This window comes from Dermochelys coriacea, chromosome 10 (genome assembly GCF_009764565.3).
Source record: "Dermochelys coriacea isolate rDerCor1 chromosome 10, rDerCor1.pri.v4, whole genome shotgun sequence".
In the NCBI taxonomy this organism is placed as follows: Eukaryota; Metazoa; Chordata; order Testudines; family Dermochelyidae; genus Dermochelys; species Dermochelys coriacea.
The window spans coordinates 43680500-43703452 of NC_050077.1; the positions used below are offsets into that span (position 1 = coordinate 43680500).

Here is a 22953-nt window from a genome sequence, read left to right on the forward strand (position 1 = left end):
TGTTTCTGTGGGGGTATTATAGGGTTGTACCCACACATGTTCAGGACAGGGAAGGTTACACAGATGTATCCATATGTCTATGGAAGGTCACTCTATGGGCATGTCCACACATCTCGGGGTGCTTGCAGACAGGTGCCGAAGGAAGCAGGGTTATACAGGCATAGAGAGCTCTGTGCCTTTGGTGCTAGATGGTCATACACATCTTGGATGGGCTCACATGTCTCGGAGATTGAGGAGGACAGGTGGATTTCCTTTTGTCTTGTTTGGGGGGTGTAATCTGGATGGGCAGTAGGGCTGTAGGGTGGGCAGTAGGGCTGGTCAGAGACACTTCCAGGGCACCTGTTCCGGCAGAATCTGCAGCTCTGTGGAAACTGAAACTCCTTGTGAAATCAGGTCAGTTTCACTGACGTTGCGTTAGGGAGGAAAACCAGGGAGATGGGGTAGTTGTGACTATGCCAAAAAATCCTGTATTGACATTTTCCGGACAAAATGTTCTGATTCTTTGTTTTGAAATGACTTTTTATTCTGATTTTTTCAAAATATTATATTGTAACCCTTCTGCCTGTTGGAATTGGCAGCAACCAAGGCCGAGTTCACTATCTAAGGGTTCCTTTTCAACAATACAACATAGAACTGGCTTGAGCCCCGACCCAGTAACCTGGAACAATTACATGCCACCCCCTGGGGCCTCTCACAAGCACAGAGTCTGAGTGTAGAAAAGAAACTTTTAATAAAAGGTGGGAAGTAACCAGCATTAATTTGGGAAAACGCCACAAGCAGGATTCATAACCATAACCATGAGCAAAAGCCCCACCCCAGAGTACATTGGGCAGTGTCCTTTTGCCTCAGGCTCTTAAATCCAGCAACCAAAAGTTCCTTTAACATTCCCGTCCCTTCTCTGCACCCACTCACAGTTGTTGTCCTTGGTCAGGGCAGACCCAGAGTTCAGAGGTGCATCTGCAGAGTTCACCTCCCACCCTGGATGCAGGGGTAAGAAGGCACCTTACTCGCACCACTTCCCAGGTACTCGCCGCTCCTCTCCATAAGCTGCCCAGTCACCTCGCCTCTCTGCAGGGCACTGCTCCGGTCCTCTCCACCAGCCACCCTGCCAGCCAATCACAGAACCACTGTGATGTTTTCAGGTCACTCCACTTAACACAGACCTGCAGTATATAACAAGACTCTTATCTGAGTCTAAATTAGCTCTGTTGCTACACAGTACAGAGAGAAAGGATGAAATGATGCCTAGAACCCTTAAGCAGGCCCCCACACCACCAGGTACCTGTCCCCACCCCCTCTCAACTCATTGGGTTTGGGGACCCACATGCCCTGCCTAGCAAGTGCTCTTCTGTTGTGGGTGAGTCCCTCAATCAGGGCATGCCAAGCACAGTTCTGCTGCCTTACTCCTGCCCCAATAACAAGAAGCCTGGAGGTCCAACAGCAGCCAAAAGTGATTATTTGGGCAAGCAATCCCATCATGCTGAGCCCCTAGGCAGGGTGGGTGTGCCTATGCAAATGAGATCAGCTCCTGAAGTCCTGTTCCACTGTCTCTGGGCACCACACCACTCATGACAAGCGTCCTGGGGCAGGCCACGCTTCCCTGCTCATAGCCCCAATGGGAATCATCTCTCGGGTCTGCATGGGACTGGCCTGCTTTCCCCCCCCCCCCCCCGAAGCAACCCCTTCACTTCCAGCCCAGCCCTTGGAAGGACGCAATGCCCAGGCCTAGCTCCTGAGCTGTGCATTCCCAAAGGAAATGCTGCAGCTGCAGCCCTGTGGGTCTCTGTGTCGATTATAAAATCACTGTTCAAAGGCGACTTCCCAGTGTTCCTTTGAATGGTGATCTGCGGGAATCTGGCTAATAGCCCTGATCTATCTCTCTGTGGCATTTAGCTGGGCTCCATCACCATGGCATCCGAGCACCTCCTAGTTGTTAATATATTTACCCTCACACCATTCCTCTGTGGTAGGACAGTGCTACTATTCCCACTGTACAGTTTGGGAACAGGTACAGAGAAGCTAATGAACTTGGCCAAGGTCCCACAGGAAGTACATGGCAGAGTTGAGCATTGAATCCAGTTCTCCCAAGTCCTAGGCTAGCATATAGCCAATAACTAGGGTCTTGTCTGGATTAAGGTAGGGTATGAATTTAAAGAAGAATACATAGCCACTCTCATTCCAGAATATGTACTCCTTTTTCCAAATTAGCTCAATCCACTTTGGAAGTGGGTTGAACCAGACAGCACACCTGGAGTTATTCCAAAGTAAGTAATTCTTCTTTAAATTCACACCCTATCTTAATCCAGAGTAACTCTCTTGTGTTGATGAGCCCAAACAAGGCCCAGACAGCAATCCCAGGGATCCAAGGACAGATGGAGGAGTAAAACCTAGAGAGTGAAGCGGAGGCATGGAGCTGTCAGCAAAATTTACACCAAGCTGAATCCTACAGCTCAATAGAAGCCCAGCTTTTATCAAGATGGTTTATGTTTAACTAGACAATATATGAGCCCTGTTCCCTTAACTAATTTTCCTGGTGCCATAACTGACAAAGCATTAATCGTCCCCTGCCATTATTTATTTATTTTCTCTGGCCATCCTGTGACAGGACACCTTATTTTCTTTGTCAAATGCCATTAGCCTCGGCACAGGCATGCAGGCTGCAGAAGACAGATGCTGGTAATAATCATGAAATTCTCATTATTTACCATCACTTCCATCGTGTTTCAGTTATTTATGTCCCTTGGGCACAGCCAGAGACTGTGGGTTATTCTGATAGTCAATCATAAAAATGCAATTGTTGTTAATAGTCACTCTGTCTCTCTTCATTTCACCGGCTCACCCTCCGCTGCCCCACAGACACATTCTGCCTCGGCCCACATGCTCTGCCTTTGGTTTGCGGGAACGAGTGTGGTCGTCATGTGGATTGGGAAGGGATAAGACAGAGAAAGACAGGCCCAGGCCAGGTTCCCCAGTGTTCTGAGCTCTACCAGCTCTCTTCTTCCTGACCCACAGCTCCCTGCTATCCTGATCCTGGGCTCCCACATGCAGCCCTGTCAATGCACCTCTGTCCTGCTACTTCCCCGGCTGTTCCAGCCTTGGGATCCCATGCAGCTCTGCTGATGCCTCTCAGTTCTGATCTGCAGCCAAACCTGCTATTCCAGCCTTGAATTCCCACTCACCCAGGGCTCTGCCGGTGCCCCTCAATCCAAGCCTACAACCACCTCTGCTGCTCCAGCCAGGCTGCACCATTCGGGAGCACTTCAGACTGCTCCCTGCTGGGGCCCTTTTGTGATCACTAGGATCAGACCAACAACCTGATTTTCACTGTGACCCAAAGCACAAACCCCAGGTCTCCCCCCACAAAACCCTCCAGGGTCTCCTCTGCTTTAAAGTGGAATTGAATTCAGGGATGGCTCGTGGTTGGCCTTGGAGCTTCAGCAAAGCTGATGCAGTCCTCGCAACACCATGCATGCTGTCCTTGCCAACGTTCCTGGTTCCCCTACAGAGGAAGGGCAGGGGTGAGGGATTCACTTCCACGGGTCATGCACAGGTTGGCCTCTCCACTGCAACTGCCAACAGATACTAACTAGGAACAACTGTTTTAGTGTTGGCCCCGTGGGGTACCTGCCTTGCAGGAAAGGCACTGCAACCCATTTCTGTGAAGGCCTCTAGGGTGGGTTGAAATGCAGATTCTCCAGGCTGCAGGAAATTGAGACATTTCCAAATTTCCCTTTGTCCTGAATTGGAATGAAAAGTTGAAATTTTAAAATTTCCCGGGAAACAAAATTTCTGAAAAATTCTGCTTCAGGAACCTCAAAACCACCTTTTTGACATGCCTCATTTTGACTTTATCCTTTCGGCAGAGGCACAAGAACAGAGTCGGTCGGGGACCATGATCCCATCACTTTTTATCAGCCATAAGGGCAAGTGTCGGGGGGGCAGGGGGTGGAGAGGAGCGAGTGGGGGTGGGGCATTGGGGGAAGGGGCAGCACATGGGACGGGGCCAAGCTTTAGGCACCAGTGACACCACACACACTTTTAGGGAGCTTCCTCCACTCCTGCGTTTTGGCCTTTATGTTATGTTACAATTATATATATATATATATCTAAATTTAAATGGTAAAGTTGAAACAAAGGGCTCCAATCATTTTTCACTGAAAAGGTTGATAAGATGGACACATACCCACAAAACCATTTGGTTCTGTCCAGTCAGCATTTTTTGATGGCAAACTTTCCTGTGAAAGGTTTCGACCAGCCCTAGGGGCCACTGAGCAGTAATGCCATGGGCTGTATTTGAACCAGAGATGAGGTTGTGAGAGACACCGTATCCCACAGACCTGTTCCTGCTCTCCTTTTAATCCCTAACACACTGCTCTCTTTCTAATGCCCTCCCTGGACACTGCACATGTTGCATGTCATAAATGGCACAGGCGCCAACTTTTGTTGGCGCTGGTGGGTGCTTGCACCCCCCCCGGCCCCACCCCCACCCCGACTCCATCCCCTCTCTCCCCCATTGGACCCCTTCCCAAATCCGCACCCCGACCCCACCTCTTCCCCCTGCGCATCGTGTTCCTCCTCCTCCCCCGGAGGTGCAAATGCTGGGAGGGATGGGGGAGAAGCAGGACGCGGCGTCGCGCTCAGGGATGGAGGTGGAGCGGAGTGGAAGCAGAGGTGAGCTGGGGGGGGGGGCAGGTCAGGGAGCTGCCAGTGGGTGCAGAGCACCCACCAATTTTTGCTCGTGGGTGCTCCAGCCCCAGAGCACACATGGAGTCAGCACCTATGATAAACAGGCATTGAAGAGAGAAGTCTGATGCAGCTGGGAGCCAACTTTGACTTAAAAAGAGGAGTACTTGTGGCACCTTAGAGACTAAAAAATTTATTTGAGAATAAGCTTTCATGAGCTACAGCTCACTTTGGCTTGGCTTCCATCTGAGAGAGCATATTATGGAACAAGACCTTCTCAGTGGTCTGGGCTATCGATTAGCAGATCTCACCCTAGTTTGGAAGCTCAGCCAGACCAAGTGTATGTTTCTGAGCCTCTGTACCAACCATTGCTGTTAGTCTCTATCACTATCTGGACCCACCAGTTTGATTGCAATTAAGATGCCCGAAATATTTCCATTCACAATGAAATCAGCACTGGGAAAGGGTTGTTTTTTTTATTTGACTCCTACTTTGTAAGCAATTATTTGCAGTTATGCATGACTTGATCATGCTAACTATATCTCTTGCCTCAGGATATAAGGGATTCACTGCGGCATTAGGAAGAATTCACCCCAGTAGCGCTGGTGGAAAATAGTGCAACTGAGCATTTGTCCATCAGAAAATGCCTTTTCATCAAAACTGAAACTCATGGAGAATTTGTCAATTTTTATTAAAATTAATTTAGAAAAAAATCAAAACAAAGCTTTTTGATAATATAAAAATGGGATGTTTTGACATTGAATGTTTTCCCTTTTTTTAAAATGACTATTTTGTTTTTTCTAATATAAAATAAAATAATTTCATGTTGAAATTTATTTTATATTATAATTTTTTAAATGTTAAAAGTTGAAATAGAAACAAAATGTTTCATTTTATCTGCATGAAAAACTTTAATGGATCCAAAATGATTTTTAAAATTTCATTGGCGGGAAATTTCGAAATTCAACAGTTCATTCTGATTCAGAAAAAGCCAAGTTTTAAAATCGGTAGTGTTTCCCATGCAACAGACATTCCAGTCCCTGTGCAGCTCTCATCCCCAGCCCCAGGGCAAGCAGTGGACAATTAGCAAGATGCAAACATCACTCACTGGCCACTGCTAGAGACAGTATTTCAGGGACTGAGCCAAACCCAAAGATGCCAGCTCTTTGCCATTACCTGTATTTATAATGGGAAATCGTCTGAAATAACCAGACTGGCCAAGTGGTCTTTTTAGAACAGCACAAAACTTACCAATGCAAGGAATAGGTTAATCTTCCTTTTGCCACCCATTTTCCTTCTGGCCTGCTCCAAAATTTTGACCCCCAACTTCCCTAGATTGCCCATGACAGTGGTTTTCAACTTTTTCACTTGCAAATCCCTAAAAATTTTGAATGGAGGTACAGACCCCTTAGGAAATCTTAGATCTAGTCTGCTGAGTCCATAGACCACAGGTTGAAAACCACTGGCCTACAGTACTGGCAACCAGTAAAAGTGTCCACAGTGTTGCCAACTCTTGGGATTTAATTGTGAGTCTTGTGATATTTGGTGCTTTTCTTGAAACTGCAGATCCTGGAGTCAGGGGATCATCTGAGAATCTCGGCTTTCATTTTAAAAAAAGCAAGTTTCTAGCCCTCCTGGCTGCAGAGAGACGCTGGGAAACTCAAACTCAGTATACCCCAAAGAAACCAGGAGCAACTAAAAAGACCCCCCCAACTGGTGGTCTATTGAAATCTCATGATTTTTAAGCCAGTCTCATGAGTTTGTTGGGCTTGAAGCAGAGCTTTGAGGGCTCACGGTTGGCTCATCTGCTTCACACGTGTGGCGTAATGGATGCGACACAGTGTCCCAAGGACCAGCAAGCAGGCAGCTAGCCACATGGCTGAGTCAGATCAAAGCAAGACTGGAAAGAGTTTATGAGGAATCTGTCTGTAGCCACCCCAGGCCATGGCCCATTGGTTTGGTGCAGCTTATTCTTCCAGCGTGTGTGTTTGTAATGCCTGAGTGCCACCCTGCCTCCCTGCTCACTGCGTCAGTGTGCATGCCTGTTCCGCTGGCTAACAATGTTTGGTTTGGTTTCAGAAGACAGGAAGCTCTTTGTGGGGATGCTGGGGAAGCAGCAGAGCGAAGACGACGTCAGGCGGCTGTTTGAACCCTTTGGCCAGATCGAAGAGTGCACCATCCTCAGAGGGCCCGATGGAGCCAGCAAAGGTGGGAGACCGTCAGGCCCCACCTGAGAGCTGGACAAAACCGCGACCCACCTCCCACTCAAACAGCCACGTGACTTGCCTTTGCCCAGGCTCATGAGCCCCTTTGTGCCAGCTCCTTTCCGTTACTGTTTGTGCGTAGGGACAGAGAGTTGCCATCAGCCAGGCACAAGCCTTTGCACAAGAAGTGACACGATTGTTATGGGTTGGAACACAAATGTGTCTGAGATACTCCAGCCACTCTCATGGGGGCTCCTTGCTAATCACTGCCCAGATTGAGGCGCCCCCTCAGCTCCAGCCTCCTTCCCTGCCAGCCAGTGCGCCCCCCTCATCTCCAGCCTCATCCCCGGCCAGCCAGTGCACCCTCCTGAGCTCCAGCCTCCACTTGCCCGGACAGCCAGCATGCCTCACCCCCCGACCAGCTCCAGCTTCCTACTCCCGCCAGCCAGCATACCCCCCTCAGCTCCAGCCATAGGCGCCGACTTCTCCTCTGCCCAGTGGGTGCTCGACCCCTGGCCCCGCCCCTGCCCTGCCTCTTCCTGCCCCTGCACCGCCCTCGCCCCACCCTCATTCCACCCCTTCCCGCTAGCCCAAGGCTGTTAAGCAATAGCATTACTTTGCATGTACACAGCCCCGTCCACCTGAGGATCTCAAAGCACTTTACATACTTGGGTGACTCTGACCATTCCCACTTTGCGGATGGAATAACCGCCACAAGGACATGCCCAAGGGGATGCAGCAAGTCCGTGCAGAGCTGGGGCGAGAACCCTGGACTCCCAGGGCTCTGTTCTACCCACTAGGCAATGCTGCCTCTCCTGAATGTCCTGGACGGGTTTGACTATGCAGGGCAGGCAGAGTCTCCTGCCAGCATGTGCCACGAGCACACATTCTCCTCTGCAACGTTCCTCTTGCTGTAGCTCCCAAACTTAACACTTGTTCTTTTCTCCCCTAGGATGTGCCTTTGTAAAATATGGGAGCCACGGGGAGGCCCAGGCAGCCATCAACAGCCTGCACGGCAGCCAGACCATGCCGGTAAGTTCTAGGGCTGGGGCAGGAGAGAGAAATAGGCTCATCTTTCTCTTCCATTGCACGTGCTAAGTAACTGGGAGCTACACCTGGTATCACAAGAGAAAGATATTGTCACAGAATAGTCCACACACTCTGTTACCCCTAGGCATCTGCACTGGATTGACTGGGCTTGAACCAGGAGAACATGGCCCAGTGACTTACTGTCCATCTCTAGTTTAAACCAGTTCACCTGAGGCTGAAATTCCATCCCAACTGATCAGCTCCTGAGGCTCCTCCTCAGAGTGGGTGGTTTTACACACACACACTGGGTGTTGTAAGGAAAGTCCATTGGGTCAATGAGCTCGAATCCCCAAATGTCCTTGTCTCTGAGTGTAGCTAACAGACTCCAGGAATAATGGAGATTAGCGATCAGTGGTGCCAAATCAGGGGGTGCGGTGGGGACAACCCCCCCATTTTTGCACTTGCTCCAAGTTCTATAGGAGCTGGGAGGGCCCCTGGCCTGACCACTTTTAAGCAGTGGTCCCATATCCAATCAGTACGGCCAGTGCTGGAGTGGTCCGGAGCATGGCTCCACCTGCATGCTTGCAATGCCACTGGACTTTGACCCAGCTGCCCCTCCCACAGAGTGGCAGTGAGGGCTGTCTGGGCCAAACATCCTTGCAACCTGGTGCACTGGGAATTTGTTCCTGTCCAGCAAAGCGTGGGGGATCTACCAAGAACTTGATTCCTGGCAGCACTGGGTGGGTAAGAGAAAGGGAGATTTATTGGGGGGAGGAGCAGGGACCAGAAAGGGGTCCTGGCTGTGTGGGGGATGGGAATTTACCCCTCCCCAGGACACATCTGAGTTGATGCCACTGGTAGAGATGGAAAAGGCCTGCATGGCACCAACTTGTCCAAACCCTTTTTGCCAATGCAGGATTGCTCCTGGGAGCACAGTCTCAATGTAGGCAGGTGCTATGGGGGGTTCCCCCACACCACTCTGTGAATGCCCCTCAGGCCTGAGCTCCAGCCCCCGCTCGTCTACTCCTGTATCCCCACATCCCTACACAGGCATACAGCTTTGCCAGCAGATCTATGTCTTAATCTGCAGCACCCCCTGCTGTTCTCATCCTGGCACCCCGCCCGGTTCTGCAAGTGTCCCTCAGTCCTGCGCTAGAGCACTCCAGCCTCTCCTTCCAGCCCTGGACCTCTCCTAAACAGACACTGTGAGCAGGGCAGTGACTTTGTGACATGGGAACAAAGCTGCTAGGAACCAGACCGAGCCCAGCAGCCTTCACCTTTGGCCTGAGGCAGGATTTGAAACCAAGTCTTGAGAGGGGAAAGGCAGTTAAAGCCGTAGCTCCGTCATGTCACTGAATTCAGAAAAAGGATTTGCTGCTGAGCTGGGACTTTGCCCATTCCATGCCACTGTCGCAGCTGGCATTGGGCACATCACATTCCCTCTTCTCTTTCACCACCGCTCTCAGAAGAGGAAGCTCTCATCTCTCACTCATATCCACACCTCTGCATCTCAATGCCCTTGGCACTGCAGTAAAATTGCCCCCTCAGTAGGTACTCAGAGGGGTATAGAAATGGATACGCCTACTGGCCATGCTCTCTTCCCCTCCCACATCTATGCATAGTGCTGTCTCCTTAATCCAATCACCAGCTAATCTGATCCTCCATTTAATTCGATCAAAATCTCAGGGATCAAACAGTTTCTTGTAAAAATAACACCAGGCCTGTCCTTTATTTTGATTAGCGCTGAGCTCTCTAGGCAGGTGTTAGGGGTTAATTCAATCACTGGCTAGAGAAAGTTGCCATTTAATTAACAGTGAAGGTCAACATTCTGAATGGGAGAGGACGGAAACAGAGTCCAGGGGAAAGCAATGAGTATAAAATACGACTGCAATTAAATATTGCATTGATCAGACACTGCTATGGAAAAGCTGGGCCAATTAAATATTGCATTGATCAGACTCTGCTATGGAAAAGCTGGGCCAAATTCTTCCCGGGCAGGACTGCACAGAAGTCAGTGGAATCACCCTGGACACGAATTAGCACTGTCACCGGCAGGGTGGCTGAGAGATGCTATCTGATGCTCATGAGATATACAAGATCAGTCGCTCACATAAATCTAATGTTGGGATCATACCACAGAGAAATGAGAGGAAGTCTCCATCTCCACATTATCCCCCAAGCCTGACCTCAACTAACGTGACCATATTTTCAGACTCAGACACTTTTGTGGCTACCTGTTTTAGGGCCACAAAGTATTCCTACAAAACCCAAAAGTCCACTTAGTTTTAATGTGGGCCAGCTTCTGACTCAACAGCAACATGTTCCTGTTTCTCAGAGTGGAGGATTTTTTCTACTAACCTAGATTCTGAATGAGTTTATCATGAAATGCTGGACAAGTGTCACTAACGTTCACTCTGAGCAAAACAGCAGCTTGGAAAGTGTCTGTGATCATTCCACTTCTCCCTTTACTCCAAACACTGTTCATCACTCTGAACACTCATTCCACTGGACTCTTGGTTCCCGGTAAACACAGAGCAAATCCTACTTGGTTCAACACTACAACAAGAACAGATATTTTGTAGTCCACAAATTTGGACAGGTGCAATGAAAATCTGGGACATTCCAGCTATCCTGAAAGATGTTCCAGGGACATAATATAAAAAAATCCGGGCCTATGCAGGATGGTGAAACCAGGACATATGGCCCAGATCCACATCTGGTGTAAATTGGCATAGCTCTGTTGACTTCAGTGGAACTCTGCTGTTTTACACCGGCCTAGGTTCTCCCTACCTCGATCACTAACACAGAAGTTGCAGCTCGCAAGAAGGAGAGAGAGTGATCAGGAGGGGTTAATAATGGAGAATAAAGAAACCTGCCAGGTGCCATCAGAAAGTTTGTGCTCCAGGTTCGTCACCTATATTTATTGTCCTCTCTAGGATATACCTAGCCGCCTGCTGCAAATGCTCACGTGCAGAAGTGATGCAGCCGTGCTTTCTCTTTCCCCTAGGGAGCCTCCTCCAGCCTGGTGGTGAAGTTTGCAGACACAGACAAGGAAAGGACTTTAAGGCGGATGCATCAGATGGCAGGACAACTGGGAATCTTCAACCCGATGACCATCCAGTTTGGAGCCTACGGGGCATATACGCAAGCGGTAGGAGATGCTGCCTGATTAGATGGGGTGGGGGGTGAATCCTTTATCACAGATGTGGGGCACAGTACCTCAGTGTCCTTCAAAGAACTGGTATGGATACCTTCATATGTATGGCAGATGCCCTAGCTCAAGTTGTGGCCATAATACATTCTTAGCAGTAGGGTGCCCAGGTGTCCATAAAGGCCCAGCTATTAGACACTAAGGTCCAGTGCATGTGGGAACTGGTATGCCCACTCCTTTGGAAGAGCTGTACCCCACAGTGAGACCACTGCTCATCCCCTCCAACCGTGGCTAGCCCTTTCTCCCCACTGCAAAGCAGTGGGGCTCCAGGAGCAGACACACCCACTTCCCTCAAACTCATCAGGCTGGAGGCCAAAAAAGCTTAACTAGTGGCTTCTTGTAAAAGAATTTCCTGTTTTTTGTGGCTACTGTCTTAAGTGGCATATAAAAGACTAGGTGTGTGCTAGACATACCAAATTACAGCCCCCCCTCCCCTCATACTGAAATCATGTCCGAAATGTACTGCAATACCCACCAATCAAAATTGGCAAATTCACATTCAAGCCAAAACCAAGCCCTCAGTTTAACTCAAAATGCATTGCTTTTGCACCACACATGCTTTTAAAGCATCCCGCTGTTGAAGGCACCTTGCAATACACAGAAGCAGCGAGTCTCTCTCTCTCCAAAACTGCTGTGGAGTTTTGTACAATTTATCATCCTGGCTTGGTAGGTCTTTGTTGACAAGAGGCCCGGGTCTGGACTAGCAGGTCACACTGAGGTGTCGGGGAAGGATACATTCACCCCGCAACTGCTGTCAGTCTCTTGCTTTCATAACCATTACACTTACTCAGTCAATGAGAGCCTTAGAGACAGTGTTGAAGTGGAACGGAGCAGGACACAGTATGTCATAATGCACTTTTCATTCCCAAGGGCTAGAGGCAGGAATCACTGGCCGCCGGCGGAATTCTCTGGCCTGTGTTTTGCAGGATATCAGACCAGATGATAACGATCTGTTCAGGCCTTAATATCTGTGAATCTGTGCTTGGCAAAGCAATGCTTTGGATAATGACAATGCAGTGACTGGCAGTAAGCACTCTGCAATAGGTCACACACCGCCTTAGACCTCTCTGACCCGGGGAGGGAATGCTGGCACAACACTTTTCTGAACAAGCTCTCTTATTTCAGTCTTCAAAACCACTAGAGATAGCTAGAATAGGACCTCAGTGTTCCCTGTTAACTGAAGGCTGCCATGCAGCAGCAGCCTTTGGCTACCCTCAGCACTGCAGACTAGTGCAGGTATTTGGTATGAGCCCAAGTCCTGTTGTGGTGGCTGAATCCATTTCTTCCTGGCCCAGAGAGAAGAGTGCTGCTAACAGAACTGGGCAGACCGAAAGGAAGACACACAAAATGCATCCGATGAAGTGAGCTGTAGCTCACGAAAGCTTATGCTCTAATAAATTTGTTAGTCTCTAAGGTGCCACAAGTACTCCTTTTCTTTTTGCGAATACAGACTAACACGGCTGCTACTCTGAAATTCCCTCACTCTCCACTGTGCAATATTTTCTCGCACACCATTAAACTCCCAAAGAAACAGGCCAGGGAAGAGACAGACTCAGTCCAAAATCCCCAAATCCAAAACCTCCCTGTAGTGTGGGCCGGTTTAGAACTGGAGCTACAGCCAGACATCCCTGGAGAACATATTCCTCCTTCTGGAACTCAGGGAAAGATTTCAGGAACTCAGGCTCGCCCCTGCTTATCATTAAACACACAATTCAGCTGTAGCAGGCCACAGTGACGAAAGTTACACAGGAGCGTGTAACTGGATCCTGGGTATAGAGAAAAGCTAATTTTCAATTCCCTTCCTTCTCCCCTTCTTCCGCTCCCTTTCTCTTTCCTTTTCCTTTCTTCATTTTCTTTTTTGTCCTTCTATCTTTCTTTCTTTCTCTTTTTCTTCTGCTTCTTCCCTCTTTCTTTCTTTCTTTCCTTAAGATAATGCAGCAGCAGGCAGCCCTGATGGCTGCAGCACAAGGGACCTGCCTGAACCCCATGGCAGCCATCGCCGCAGCCCAAATGCAGCAGATGGCAGCCTTTAACGTCAGCGGACTAGTTGCTGCTCCTATGACCCCCTCATCAGGTATTTGTCACCCCACCCTGCTCAGTCTCTCTATGGTGGTGAGTTTCCAGATCGTGTTATGGCAGCTGGATAGCACCTGTCTGGTGTAAAACATGGGGTGGATCCTCTTGGAACTAGGAAGCCTTCATCAGGCATGCAGAGGGGACTCGCAATCTCCTTTCTTAACAAACTTTGCCCACATGATGATTTGTTTAAAGCAAACAAGCCAGCAATCACTGTTCACCTACAAGCCCCCAAATCCTCCCATATAGGCCCCTAAATCCTCCCCCCCATCCTCCTAAGCGACTGAGGGCTAAAAATCTCATTCTTTCTCCCCTGCGCCCCCTTCTCTTTGGGGGTTAGGTACAAGCACACCTCCAGGGATCAGCACAGCGCCCGTTCCCAGCATAGCCACTCCCATTGGGGTGAATGGGTTCAGCCCCCTCCCACCACAGACCAATGGGCAGCCAGCATCCGAGACCATTTACACCAATGGAATCCATCCATACCCAGGTAGGTCCTGGGGAAGGAAGAGGGAAGGAGCCTGGGAATGTTCTGCCGCCAGCGCTCCTGCTGTTGGGCTGGCTTGTGTCTGTCTGCTGGAGGAGAGATGGGTGATGGGGCATGCACCATGCGGGTGCACAAGCATTCCCCCACCCTTGTGTCAGCCACACAGGGGAGGGCCACCTCTGCAACCCTTGTGCTCACCTGAGCACAGAGATCCCTTAGGGCTAGCACCCTTGTCAAGAGTGGCAGGGAGGAATTGGGGCCAGGCCCTTCTCTGTGGGGTGCAGGAGTTATGCCCAGCAGGAACTTGGTGAGTCATTGTACCCCCCTGAGTCACAGAGTTCCCTACTAGAGCAAAGCAGCACCATGCCACCCTGGACACGGCACAGTGCCTGAATGGCCCTACGTGGCTCTAAAGGAGCAAAGAGAAAAGCCGAGTGAGCACCCCTAGATCACAGCTTTCAAATGGGCTTAGGTGAGGAGCGGGGATATGCTGGATGGCTCAGGCAATTGGTGGTGGGATACTGGCTTTTTCAGGTCCAGCTCACCAGCTGCTATCCTTCTGGGGTCAGGAAGGACCCAAAACAGTACCCACTACATGTCTGCTCAGAGAGGAAATGCCATGCTGCATGCTACTAACTAATGGGACACAGGGCTCAGGGGAAGGCTGCCCTGCTGGCAGGAGAGCGGTAGGTAGTTCATTTAGGGTAGGGGTCACATCCAGACCCAGGGGTCTCTGCTGGTTGATTTACTGTGTCCTTGCATTCAGTGGCATAAAGAGGAGTGTTCACTCTCAGAGCTGGGCAGGAATTATCCAGTGACATGTTCTATCGATTGGTCTAAATCAAACTTTCTGGAGACGGATTGGCTTTGGAAAAATTCCCATTTTGAAAAAAAAATTGGGAAGAATGTTATGGAATTGTCCAAAATGTCCTATTTCAATGTTTCCTAGGTGAAAAGTTCTGGTTTTCAGTTCCAAATGACTTGTCATTTTACAACAGATGTCAATGTACGGTTCGTTTGTATTTCAATTTAAAAGGTCAACATTGAATCGGAATGGTTCAGAATGATCAAAACGGGCCATTTCGGCTAATCCCAAATTACTTGTTTTTCAGATTTTCAGTTCATGCCAGTTTTTGAGGGTTTTGACTGTTTGTTCTAATTCAAGATTGAAAGTAATGCTGAAAGCTCAAAACTTTTTGCTGAACAAGAAGACCATTTTCCACCCAGCTCTGTTCACTTTGTTCTCTGCCAACAATTCACTAGAATATGGCTTCCAGATGCTAGCTGGCCTCTGGTGTGAACCTGGACACTCTCCAATTTCCTAATAAAAACCTCCTTCCCTCTGAAAGGGCCTGATACTGGAGGGCACTAAGAACCCTCCACTCCCATTAAAATCACTGAGAGTGGAGAGCACTTGGAGCCTCAGAAGATCAGGCATAAATGTTTCAGAGGGAACATTTGGCATCCCCTAGTTTCTGCGTAATTAACAGTGATCAGGATTGTGTCTGTTACTTTGTTTCTCTGTACACTACAGATTGCTTTGCTGAGCTGTGGGAGGGGACAGTGGACAAAAAGCCAACAGGAAAATGATAGGGGGACAAATGATCTGCTGTATCTCTGAGCAATTCCTGCTGGCTGCTCCTGCTGCAAAACCTGTTTCTCCTCTGGTTTATCTTGCTTACTCTTTCTTCATTCTCCCTTCTTTTCTCTTCCCAGCTCAAAGTCCCACTGTGGCAGATCCCCTCCAACAAGCCTACGCTGGCATGCAGCACTATGCAGGTCTCAAACTTTGCTTTGCAATTCTTACTCTGTCTCTGCGTTGCGCTCTTTCTCTGTTTCTTGATTTGTTTTTGTTGCCTTGTGGCTTTTAAGTGAAATGACCATGAAAGGAACTGCATGAGGAAGGACACTGAGGGAGGAAAAGGGGACACTTAGCAAGATCGTGCAACTGCATGTTTCGGTGAACTTCTCTTCTTACTTGCAACCATGGAAAGCAATGGATCCCCATCACTTGGCGTCTGTAAGTCAAGATGGGATCATCTCCTAAAAGACATACAACCACAGGTTGTTGGGATCAGTGCAGGAATCACTGCGTGAAACTCTCTAGCCTTGATTATGCAGGAGGTCAGACTAGATCATCGTTTTTCAAACTGGGAGTCCTGACCCAAAAGGGGGTCGCAAGACTATTGTGGGGGGGGGGGGGGTTCTGAGAGAAGTGGCAGCTGCTGGCAAGGCACCCAGCTCTGAAGGCAGCACTGCCACCAGCAGCAGCACAGAAGTAAGGGTGGCATGGTGTGGAGGGGTGTCACTTTTGGGGGGGGTTTATCACAACCTGAAATATTTTAAAAGGGGGTCCCAACCAAAAAAGTTTGAGAACCCCTAGACTACATGATAGCAATGATCCTTTCTGGCTTTAAAATCTGTGCAGTAAACATCAGGAAACTGAAAATGGGAAAAGTCTTGCAATGACCCCAGAAAAGAGTAGAGGCAAGACCCCGATCTTTCTGCTTGTTCCTGAAACAGCGCCATTCCCAACAACAAAGCCAGGAAATAGCTCTGAGCTCATTTACAAGGTGTGCTCATTTACATAGCCTTACCCCAGGTGTGCTCATTTACATGGCCTTACCCCAGGACTCTGGCTAATTTAAGGTACTAGTGGGTAGGATGAAAGTTTTAGTGCAAATAAGACTGAGATAATTCAGCAGAGGAAGGCTCACTTGCAGCACAGATATACATTAAGGGAGTGCTAGGGAGGAAGCAGCCTCAGCGCATTAGAGAGATGTGGGGTAATGGTGGAGAACCAGTTCAATATGAGTGCCGACTGAGAGTCGGTTGGGTTGAAGATAAGGTCAGTACAGTTCTACTAGGGAGTCTGCTGAGAGATCACTTGAAAGAAAGCAGAGGTTCTAATTAGGTTTGCAAGGATTCTGGTTTTATTTGTTGTTGATGCTCTCAAAGGGTGTTTTTCCTGAAAGGTTTTTTGGGGTTTGTTTTTACTTTTATCAGCTTAAATTTTGTACTAGTAGGAAATTTTAAAAAATAGATATTCATAGTTGTGTGTTCAAAATATGAGGATTGTAGAAAATGGGAATCTAACAGACTGAGAAATAAAATCATAATGTAAGATCAGCATGCCTGCTGATCAAATGCCTGCAAACTGAAATATTTCAGTATGGAAATACTGCTGCAGTGCCTCATGGGAGTTGTAGTTCAGACACCTTACGTCTCCATTTTCCTCTGTGGGCCAGGCTCCCCTCTCAGACTACATCTTCATGATGGTACCATGGCCAGGGACTCCCATGATGCACCACTTCCACCAAGAGGGACGACCGTGGTGCATCATGGGCAATATAGTCTAAGCAGGGAGCCTGGGATACAGGGGACAATGGGAGCCTGGGCACTTATATACAAGTCCCATGAGGCACCACAATGGCATTTCCAAAAACAAATATTTCAGTTTGTTTTTCAGCCAAAATATTCAGATTTTGATTTTTCCATCAGAATTTTCTATGGGGGCAAAAAAATCTATTTTCTGACCAGGTCTAAACTTAATAGTTCATTTTTAAGTCTGATGGGATACTGCTAGAGTCTCTCTCATACATTTGAACAGGCAGGCAGGGTTTGCCTGAAAAACTTCACCCTCTGAGCAGGGATTGAGTCTGCTGGAAAGGTTTAACTGAGTTACTATTAGCAGCTGTAGAAGTAGCGTAGTAGCACCTAGAGGCTGAGATTGGAGCCCTACTGTGCTAGGCACTGTATAGATGCATAGTAAGAGACAGTCACTGCCCCAAACAGCTTGCACTCTGACCAGACAAGACAGGTGAAGAAAGTATTTTTATCCCCATTTTATAGATGGGAACTGAGCACAGAAATTTAAATGACTTGCCCAAGGCCACAGAGAGAGTCTGTGGGTGGCAGAGTTGGAAAGTGGACCCAGATATCCAGAATTCCAGTCCAGTACCTGAGGCACACAACCATCTTGCCTTTCTGCTGACTCACTGCTGCAGCTGGTTTGTTACCACACCCAGACACAAAGGAAAAAGACCTCTCTAGTTAGATTGGATCTAGGGTGTGGGCTGAGTAACTCCCAGAGAAGAATCCTGGGAGCTGCCAAGCTTGCCAAGACGGCTTAGGTTGACTTTTGTTTCTCTTGGAATTCTGTTTGTGAATAAAACCAAATCCTAGGAAGGGGCTATGTTCTGAATGAATACAGTGTGAGAGACCTGAGTGCAGAAAGGAGGGGAAGCCAGTTCTCTCTCACACATACTTCTCAGCCCTCCAATTTAATTTAATTTTTAAAAATTTCCTCTCTGTTAATGTTGATCATCACCAGTGTAACCATTTTTCACTGGGGTTTGGGATGGGGGAGAATTAATAGGTTACAGACATGTACTGGTTAAAACTGAATCCTTCCAAACCTGCAGTTGTTACATACCCCTGCAGGCTGCAAACCCGAGGTGAGACAGCATCTGGCATATCATATGCAGGTCTGGTCTCTGCTCTCTTACAATAGAAACTGAGAAGATACGCATTCAAACAAGGGAAACCAAAGTGACACAGAGATGTGAGAATTCCATCAGCAGGAAAAGAATAAAGAAGCCATGTTTATTTGTTTAGCCTAAAGAAACCATCCTTGAGGGAGGACATGATGATGCTGTATAAATACTGAGGACCATATCCTCAGCTGATGTAAATCAGTGTAACTCCAGTGATTTTTGGGAGCTGCCCTGATTTACACCAGCCTACCATCTGGCCCTGATAGAGCAATAATAAAGTAAGAGAAGAAAAATGATTATTTACATTGAAATGAAGTGATGGGTTTTATCTTAGTTATACTGAAGTAACTTGAGCTCAAAATAGGGATCAGATCCTGCAGGCCAAATTCATCCCTAGTGTTTCTCCATTTTATTTCAAAGGAGTTCATAGCAAGGATGAAAATACACAAAAGTAGGCACAAGTGTTGGCTGCTTCCCAGATTCCTCCTTAAGCGCTGCTCAGCTCGCACCCTTGGTCCTCACTCACTAGAAGTCCACTCCTATGTCCCTAATATCTAGGAGGGGTAAGGACACACCTGCCTCAGCATATCCCACCCAACACTTTCCTGCAGGACCATCACCTGCTGCCAGCCTGCTACAGGGAGTCACTTGGCTAAAAAGTTTGCACAATACAAACTTTGAAAAGAGACCCTTTGAATGCCTGCAACCTATGGGTTTTGATTCCTTTTGTTGCATTATAATGAACATGTTGGGAATTACCCCCACTCTAGACAATTCACATGTGCTATTCAGAGCTTTCTCAGAGGCTGAAATAGCAGCTGGCCCCCTTTTCATTCTGCAGAAATAATGCTGTAGACAAAATGCTACTCACGGGTATTTCATCCAGTTAATTAAGTGTTTCTCTCCCGGTACAGAAAAATCGACATTTCCATTAAAAGCATGCTTTTTAAAACACACTGCAGCACTGAGCCAGTCTCTCTGCTCAGTTACTCCAGTGTCTGCAGCTCGGCAGAGCACCACTTGTGGGAGTGAGCGCAGAAGCTTGTCCATTGCACATATGTACTATACCTGAAATGTGGAATACCATCAATTTCGCCCCTGTTCATTGCTGCTGTTCTGTGTTCTACAGCAGCATCTACAGGCACCAGCTGCGATTGGGCCCTGTTGTGTTAGGCCCTATACGTACATATAGCAAGAGACAGTACCGTCCCTAAGGAGCTTGCATTCTAAATAGACAAGACAGACAAAGGGTGGAAGGGGAAACAGAGGTACAGGGAAGGGAAATGACTTGTCCAAGGTCATATAGCAGGTCTGTGGCAGAGCGAGGAATGCAACCCAAATCTGCCTCCAACCAGCATTCAGCTAGATCAGGCTGCTCCCTCTATTTATGTTATTTAGCATGTACAGAGTCATACCACATGTCTCATCATAGGTGAACAGGTTGTGTATAGGTTCATACTCTGACACATATGGGCCAGATTCTGATCTCTCTGAAACAGAGGTAAATCAGGAGTCAGTGGAGCTACACTGCTGTTAACCTGGTGTAAGAGCAGAATCAGGCACCATGGGAAGTAGGAGGCACGGACATGAACTGGGGTGCCTGGAACAATGTCAATTGACAGATGGTACAACTTCAGCAGAAGCCTCCATGGATCAGCTGATCACTGAACATAAAGAGTGCAGGACTTGGTGTGCAGTGAAAATGGACAAAGCTCAGAGACTTCAGAGCTTCAATCTGGATAAATCCCCACAAGTTCTGAGATTGTCTGTGCTGCCTCCAAATGGTCGCAAGGATCTGCAGAATGGATCATAAATCTCGTGAGAACAGGATTTTACAGTAGATTTAAAGTTCTTCCTGCTTCTCATCCAAGCAGGAATACCAACAGGACAGCTTGTTTCGTTGTATTCAAATGCTTCTGCTTCCCAGCCAGACTGGACCCCAGATGGGCAAAGGCATTGGGCAAAAGTGGTTGAAAGTTAACCCAACTTTTTCATGCTTGGTTTGGTTGGAGTTGGGGGTGGGGGTGGCCTGTACAAGGTTTGGTATCTGCACTGGTGCTCAGATCAGATATGGAGATGACCACAATAATGTTCAGTATAACACTGGGAGAAGCAAGGAGCAGATTGTGCAGGAAGGAATGAGAAAGTGTTCCACCCTAGTGTGGAAAGGAAGCTCCCGTCTTTCTGGAAGGAATTTGGACACTTGTGCATTGCCAGGCAGGATGTTATGGAACAGAAACAAACACCCCAGGCAGACGCTCCCGGAGAGGGAAGAGGGCCTCCCATCTGACCCTGCAAAGAGAGCAGGGGCTGATTCTTGTCCCTGGAAGGGCCTATAAATGGGGGAGCAAACTGCTGTGCTTCCCCTAGTGAAGAGTTGCCATGGCAGAAAGGAGTGGGTGGGGCTGGCAATGTAGTGCTGGGTTTGAGGAAGGAGGAATGGCTGGCCTGCTCCCATCTTTCTCTGGGTGGGAGGGAGGAAGGGAGGAGTCCTCAGCCATTCTGAACCTCAGAAATGCTATTGTTTGATTCCAGTTCTAAGACTGAGTGGAAACCGGGTAGGGGACACCTAGCCAGTCTAACTGACCAACCTGCTACCCAGGGCCAACGATTCCTCCTGCTCTTCATTCCCTGGTCAGTATCACACTGAGAAAGGGCCCTGGCAGATTAGTGGCTGTATTGATGAGGAGCAAAAAGTGTCCAGCAAATGCCACTTTCCTGGATTACGTCAAGGGGCAAAGAGCGAGCCCCAGCCGGGGTGGGTAAATGAATGCCCAGCCCAGCACTCCCAGCTGAGCGTCACAGTCCTGAGAAGTTCTGTGCATAGAAAAACTGTGTCCACATGCTAATGCAGTCAGGGCCATTCCACTGGGACCCCCAGACCATTTCCCTTTTATGTATTTCTCATAGGGCTGGTCCAAACAGAGAGGGGATCAGCTGGAAGCAAATTATACACTATGATCCCTGACTGAGATCAGTGGAGAATATGTCCCTAAGCTCTGCACTGCTTCAGATGGGGTGTAAAACCCAGGAACAATTCTCCCTGCAGTCCTCCAGGGTGTGCAGAACCCCAGTGCTCTGTGGGAGCTTTCATTCCCATGGGCACAATAGTTTCCTTTCCTTCCCAGCCCATCCCGTTCCACCCCTTTTCCACATCATAAAGTGAGAACTCTTTTGTGAGCTGTCTCCTGAATGAGTCCCACACTGTGGATGTCACAAGTGTAAAACTAGGAGCCTCTGGTACAAAACTGAAGCAGCTTTCTCGGAGAGACTAGCAGCGCTACCTGCAGCTTCAGAACTAAACCAGGCAAAAGAAGCTGAAGGACTCATGAAAACGTGGCCCCTATACCTGAGTGTTTCTGAACCGTTCGCTGGGGATGCCATTTGTGCCGTCTCGGAGTGTTAGCAAAACAAAGCAGGACAGACCACTGAGGCTTGACCCTTTTGTTTTTCTGTTGTCCAGCAGCATACCCAGCAGCCTATGCACCTATCAGCCAGGCCTTTCCCCAGCAAGCACCCATCATTCCACAGCAGCAGAGAGAAGGTAAGGGGGGAGCCGCACGTTCAGGAGGGGATAGGCTGAATGATGAATTCACTGATGTGGGTCTATTCGCTGGTCACTCATGCAGCTGTAGAGCTATTCTGGGGTGGGGGAGCAACATCTGTTGGTCAATAAAGTAGTGTGTGTGTGGTGAGAGAAAGAGAGAGCCCATTAAAAAGGAAATATAAGTGAATGCTGTTAGACTTTGCTGTTTCAAAGACCATAGAAGGTCTCAGAACAAAAGATTTCCAGGCCAGGAGATAAATAAGCAGGCCCAGTAATTTGAAAGGAAATATTGAGGCAGGTCTATTTTCCTGGGTTGAGGTAGGGCCCCTCATCTCAAAAAAAATATACTGACATTAGAAAAGGTTCAGAAAAAGGCAACTAAAATGATTAGGGGTTTGGAATGGGTCCCATATGAGGAGAGATTAAAGAGGCTAGGACTTTTCAGCTTGGAAAAGAGGAGACTAAGGGGGGGATATGATAGAGGTATAAAAAATCATGAGTGGTGTGGAGAAAGTGAATAAGGAAAAGTTATTTACTTGTTCCCATAATATAATAACTAGGGGCCATCAAATGAAATTAATGGCCTACAAGTTTAAAACAAATAAAAGGAAGTTCTTCTTCATTCAGCACACAGTCAACCTGTGGAACTCCTTGCCTGAGGAGGTTGTGAAGGTGAGGACTATAACAGGGTTTAAAAGAGAACTGGATAAATTCATGGAGGTTAAGTCCATTAATGGCTATTAGCCAAGATGGGTAAGAAATGGTGTCCCTAGCCTCTGTTTGTCAGAGGGTGGAGATGGATGGCAGGAGAGAGATCACTAGATTATTACCTGTTAAATTCACTCCCTCTGGGGCACCTGGCATTGGCCACTGTCAGTAGACAGGATACTGGGCTGGATGGACTTTTGGTCTGACCCAGTATGGCCATTCTTATGTTCTTATGATTAAAGTCCATGCTACCAGAGATGCTTAATAGAAATAAGCCGCATCCCAGAGGAAGAAGAATGACTGGTAGCATGTGTGTGTATATGCTAGGTGTTTTAATGTAATCCCAGAGATTGATGGTTGGATGGTGTGTAGATGAATGGAAAGGATGGATGAGAAGACAGATAAATGATAGGTGATGTGCACATAGAGAAATAGGGAAATTGAGACATGCCAGGAAAGGTGGGTGAAAAAAATGAAAAGAAAAAGATGAAAGGAAACATAGCTGGAGAGGT

General features: G+C 48.0%; 1 protein-coding gene across 12 annotated transcripts in view; it reads left to right on the forward strand.

The window, feature by feature from the left end:
* The window catches only part of CELF6 (CUGBP Elav-like family member 6), a 217905-nt gene that overhangs the window by 135646 nt on the left and 59306 nt on the right, over window positions 1-22953 (forward strand). For 6 of the 12 annotated variants that reach the window (XM_043493751.1, XM_043493753.1, XM_043493752.1 and 3 more), the window contains exons 4-10: window positions 6763-6891; window positions 7840-7919; window positions 10924-11067; window positions 13057-13201; window positions 13544-13693; window positions 15407-15469; window positions 21650-21730. In XM_043493751.1, coding sequence (XP_043349686.1) covers window positions 6763-6891; window positions 7840-7919; window positions 10924-11067; window positions 13057-13201; window positions 13544-13693; window positions 15407-15469; window positions 21650-21730 — 792 coding nt within the window. The remainder of the gene's footprint in view (window positions 1-6762; window positions 6892-7839; window positions 7920-10923; window positions 11068-13056; window positions 13202-13543; window positions 13694-15406; window positions 15470-21649; window positions 21731-22953) is intronic. The other 6 variants (XM_043493754.1, XM_043493758.1, XM_038419619.2 and 3 more) reach the window with 5 other exon arrangements.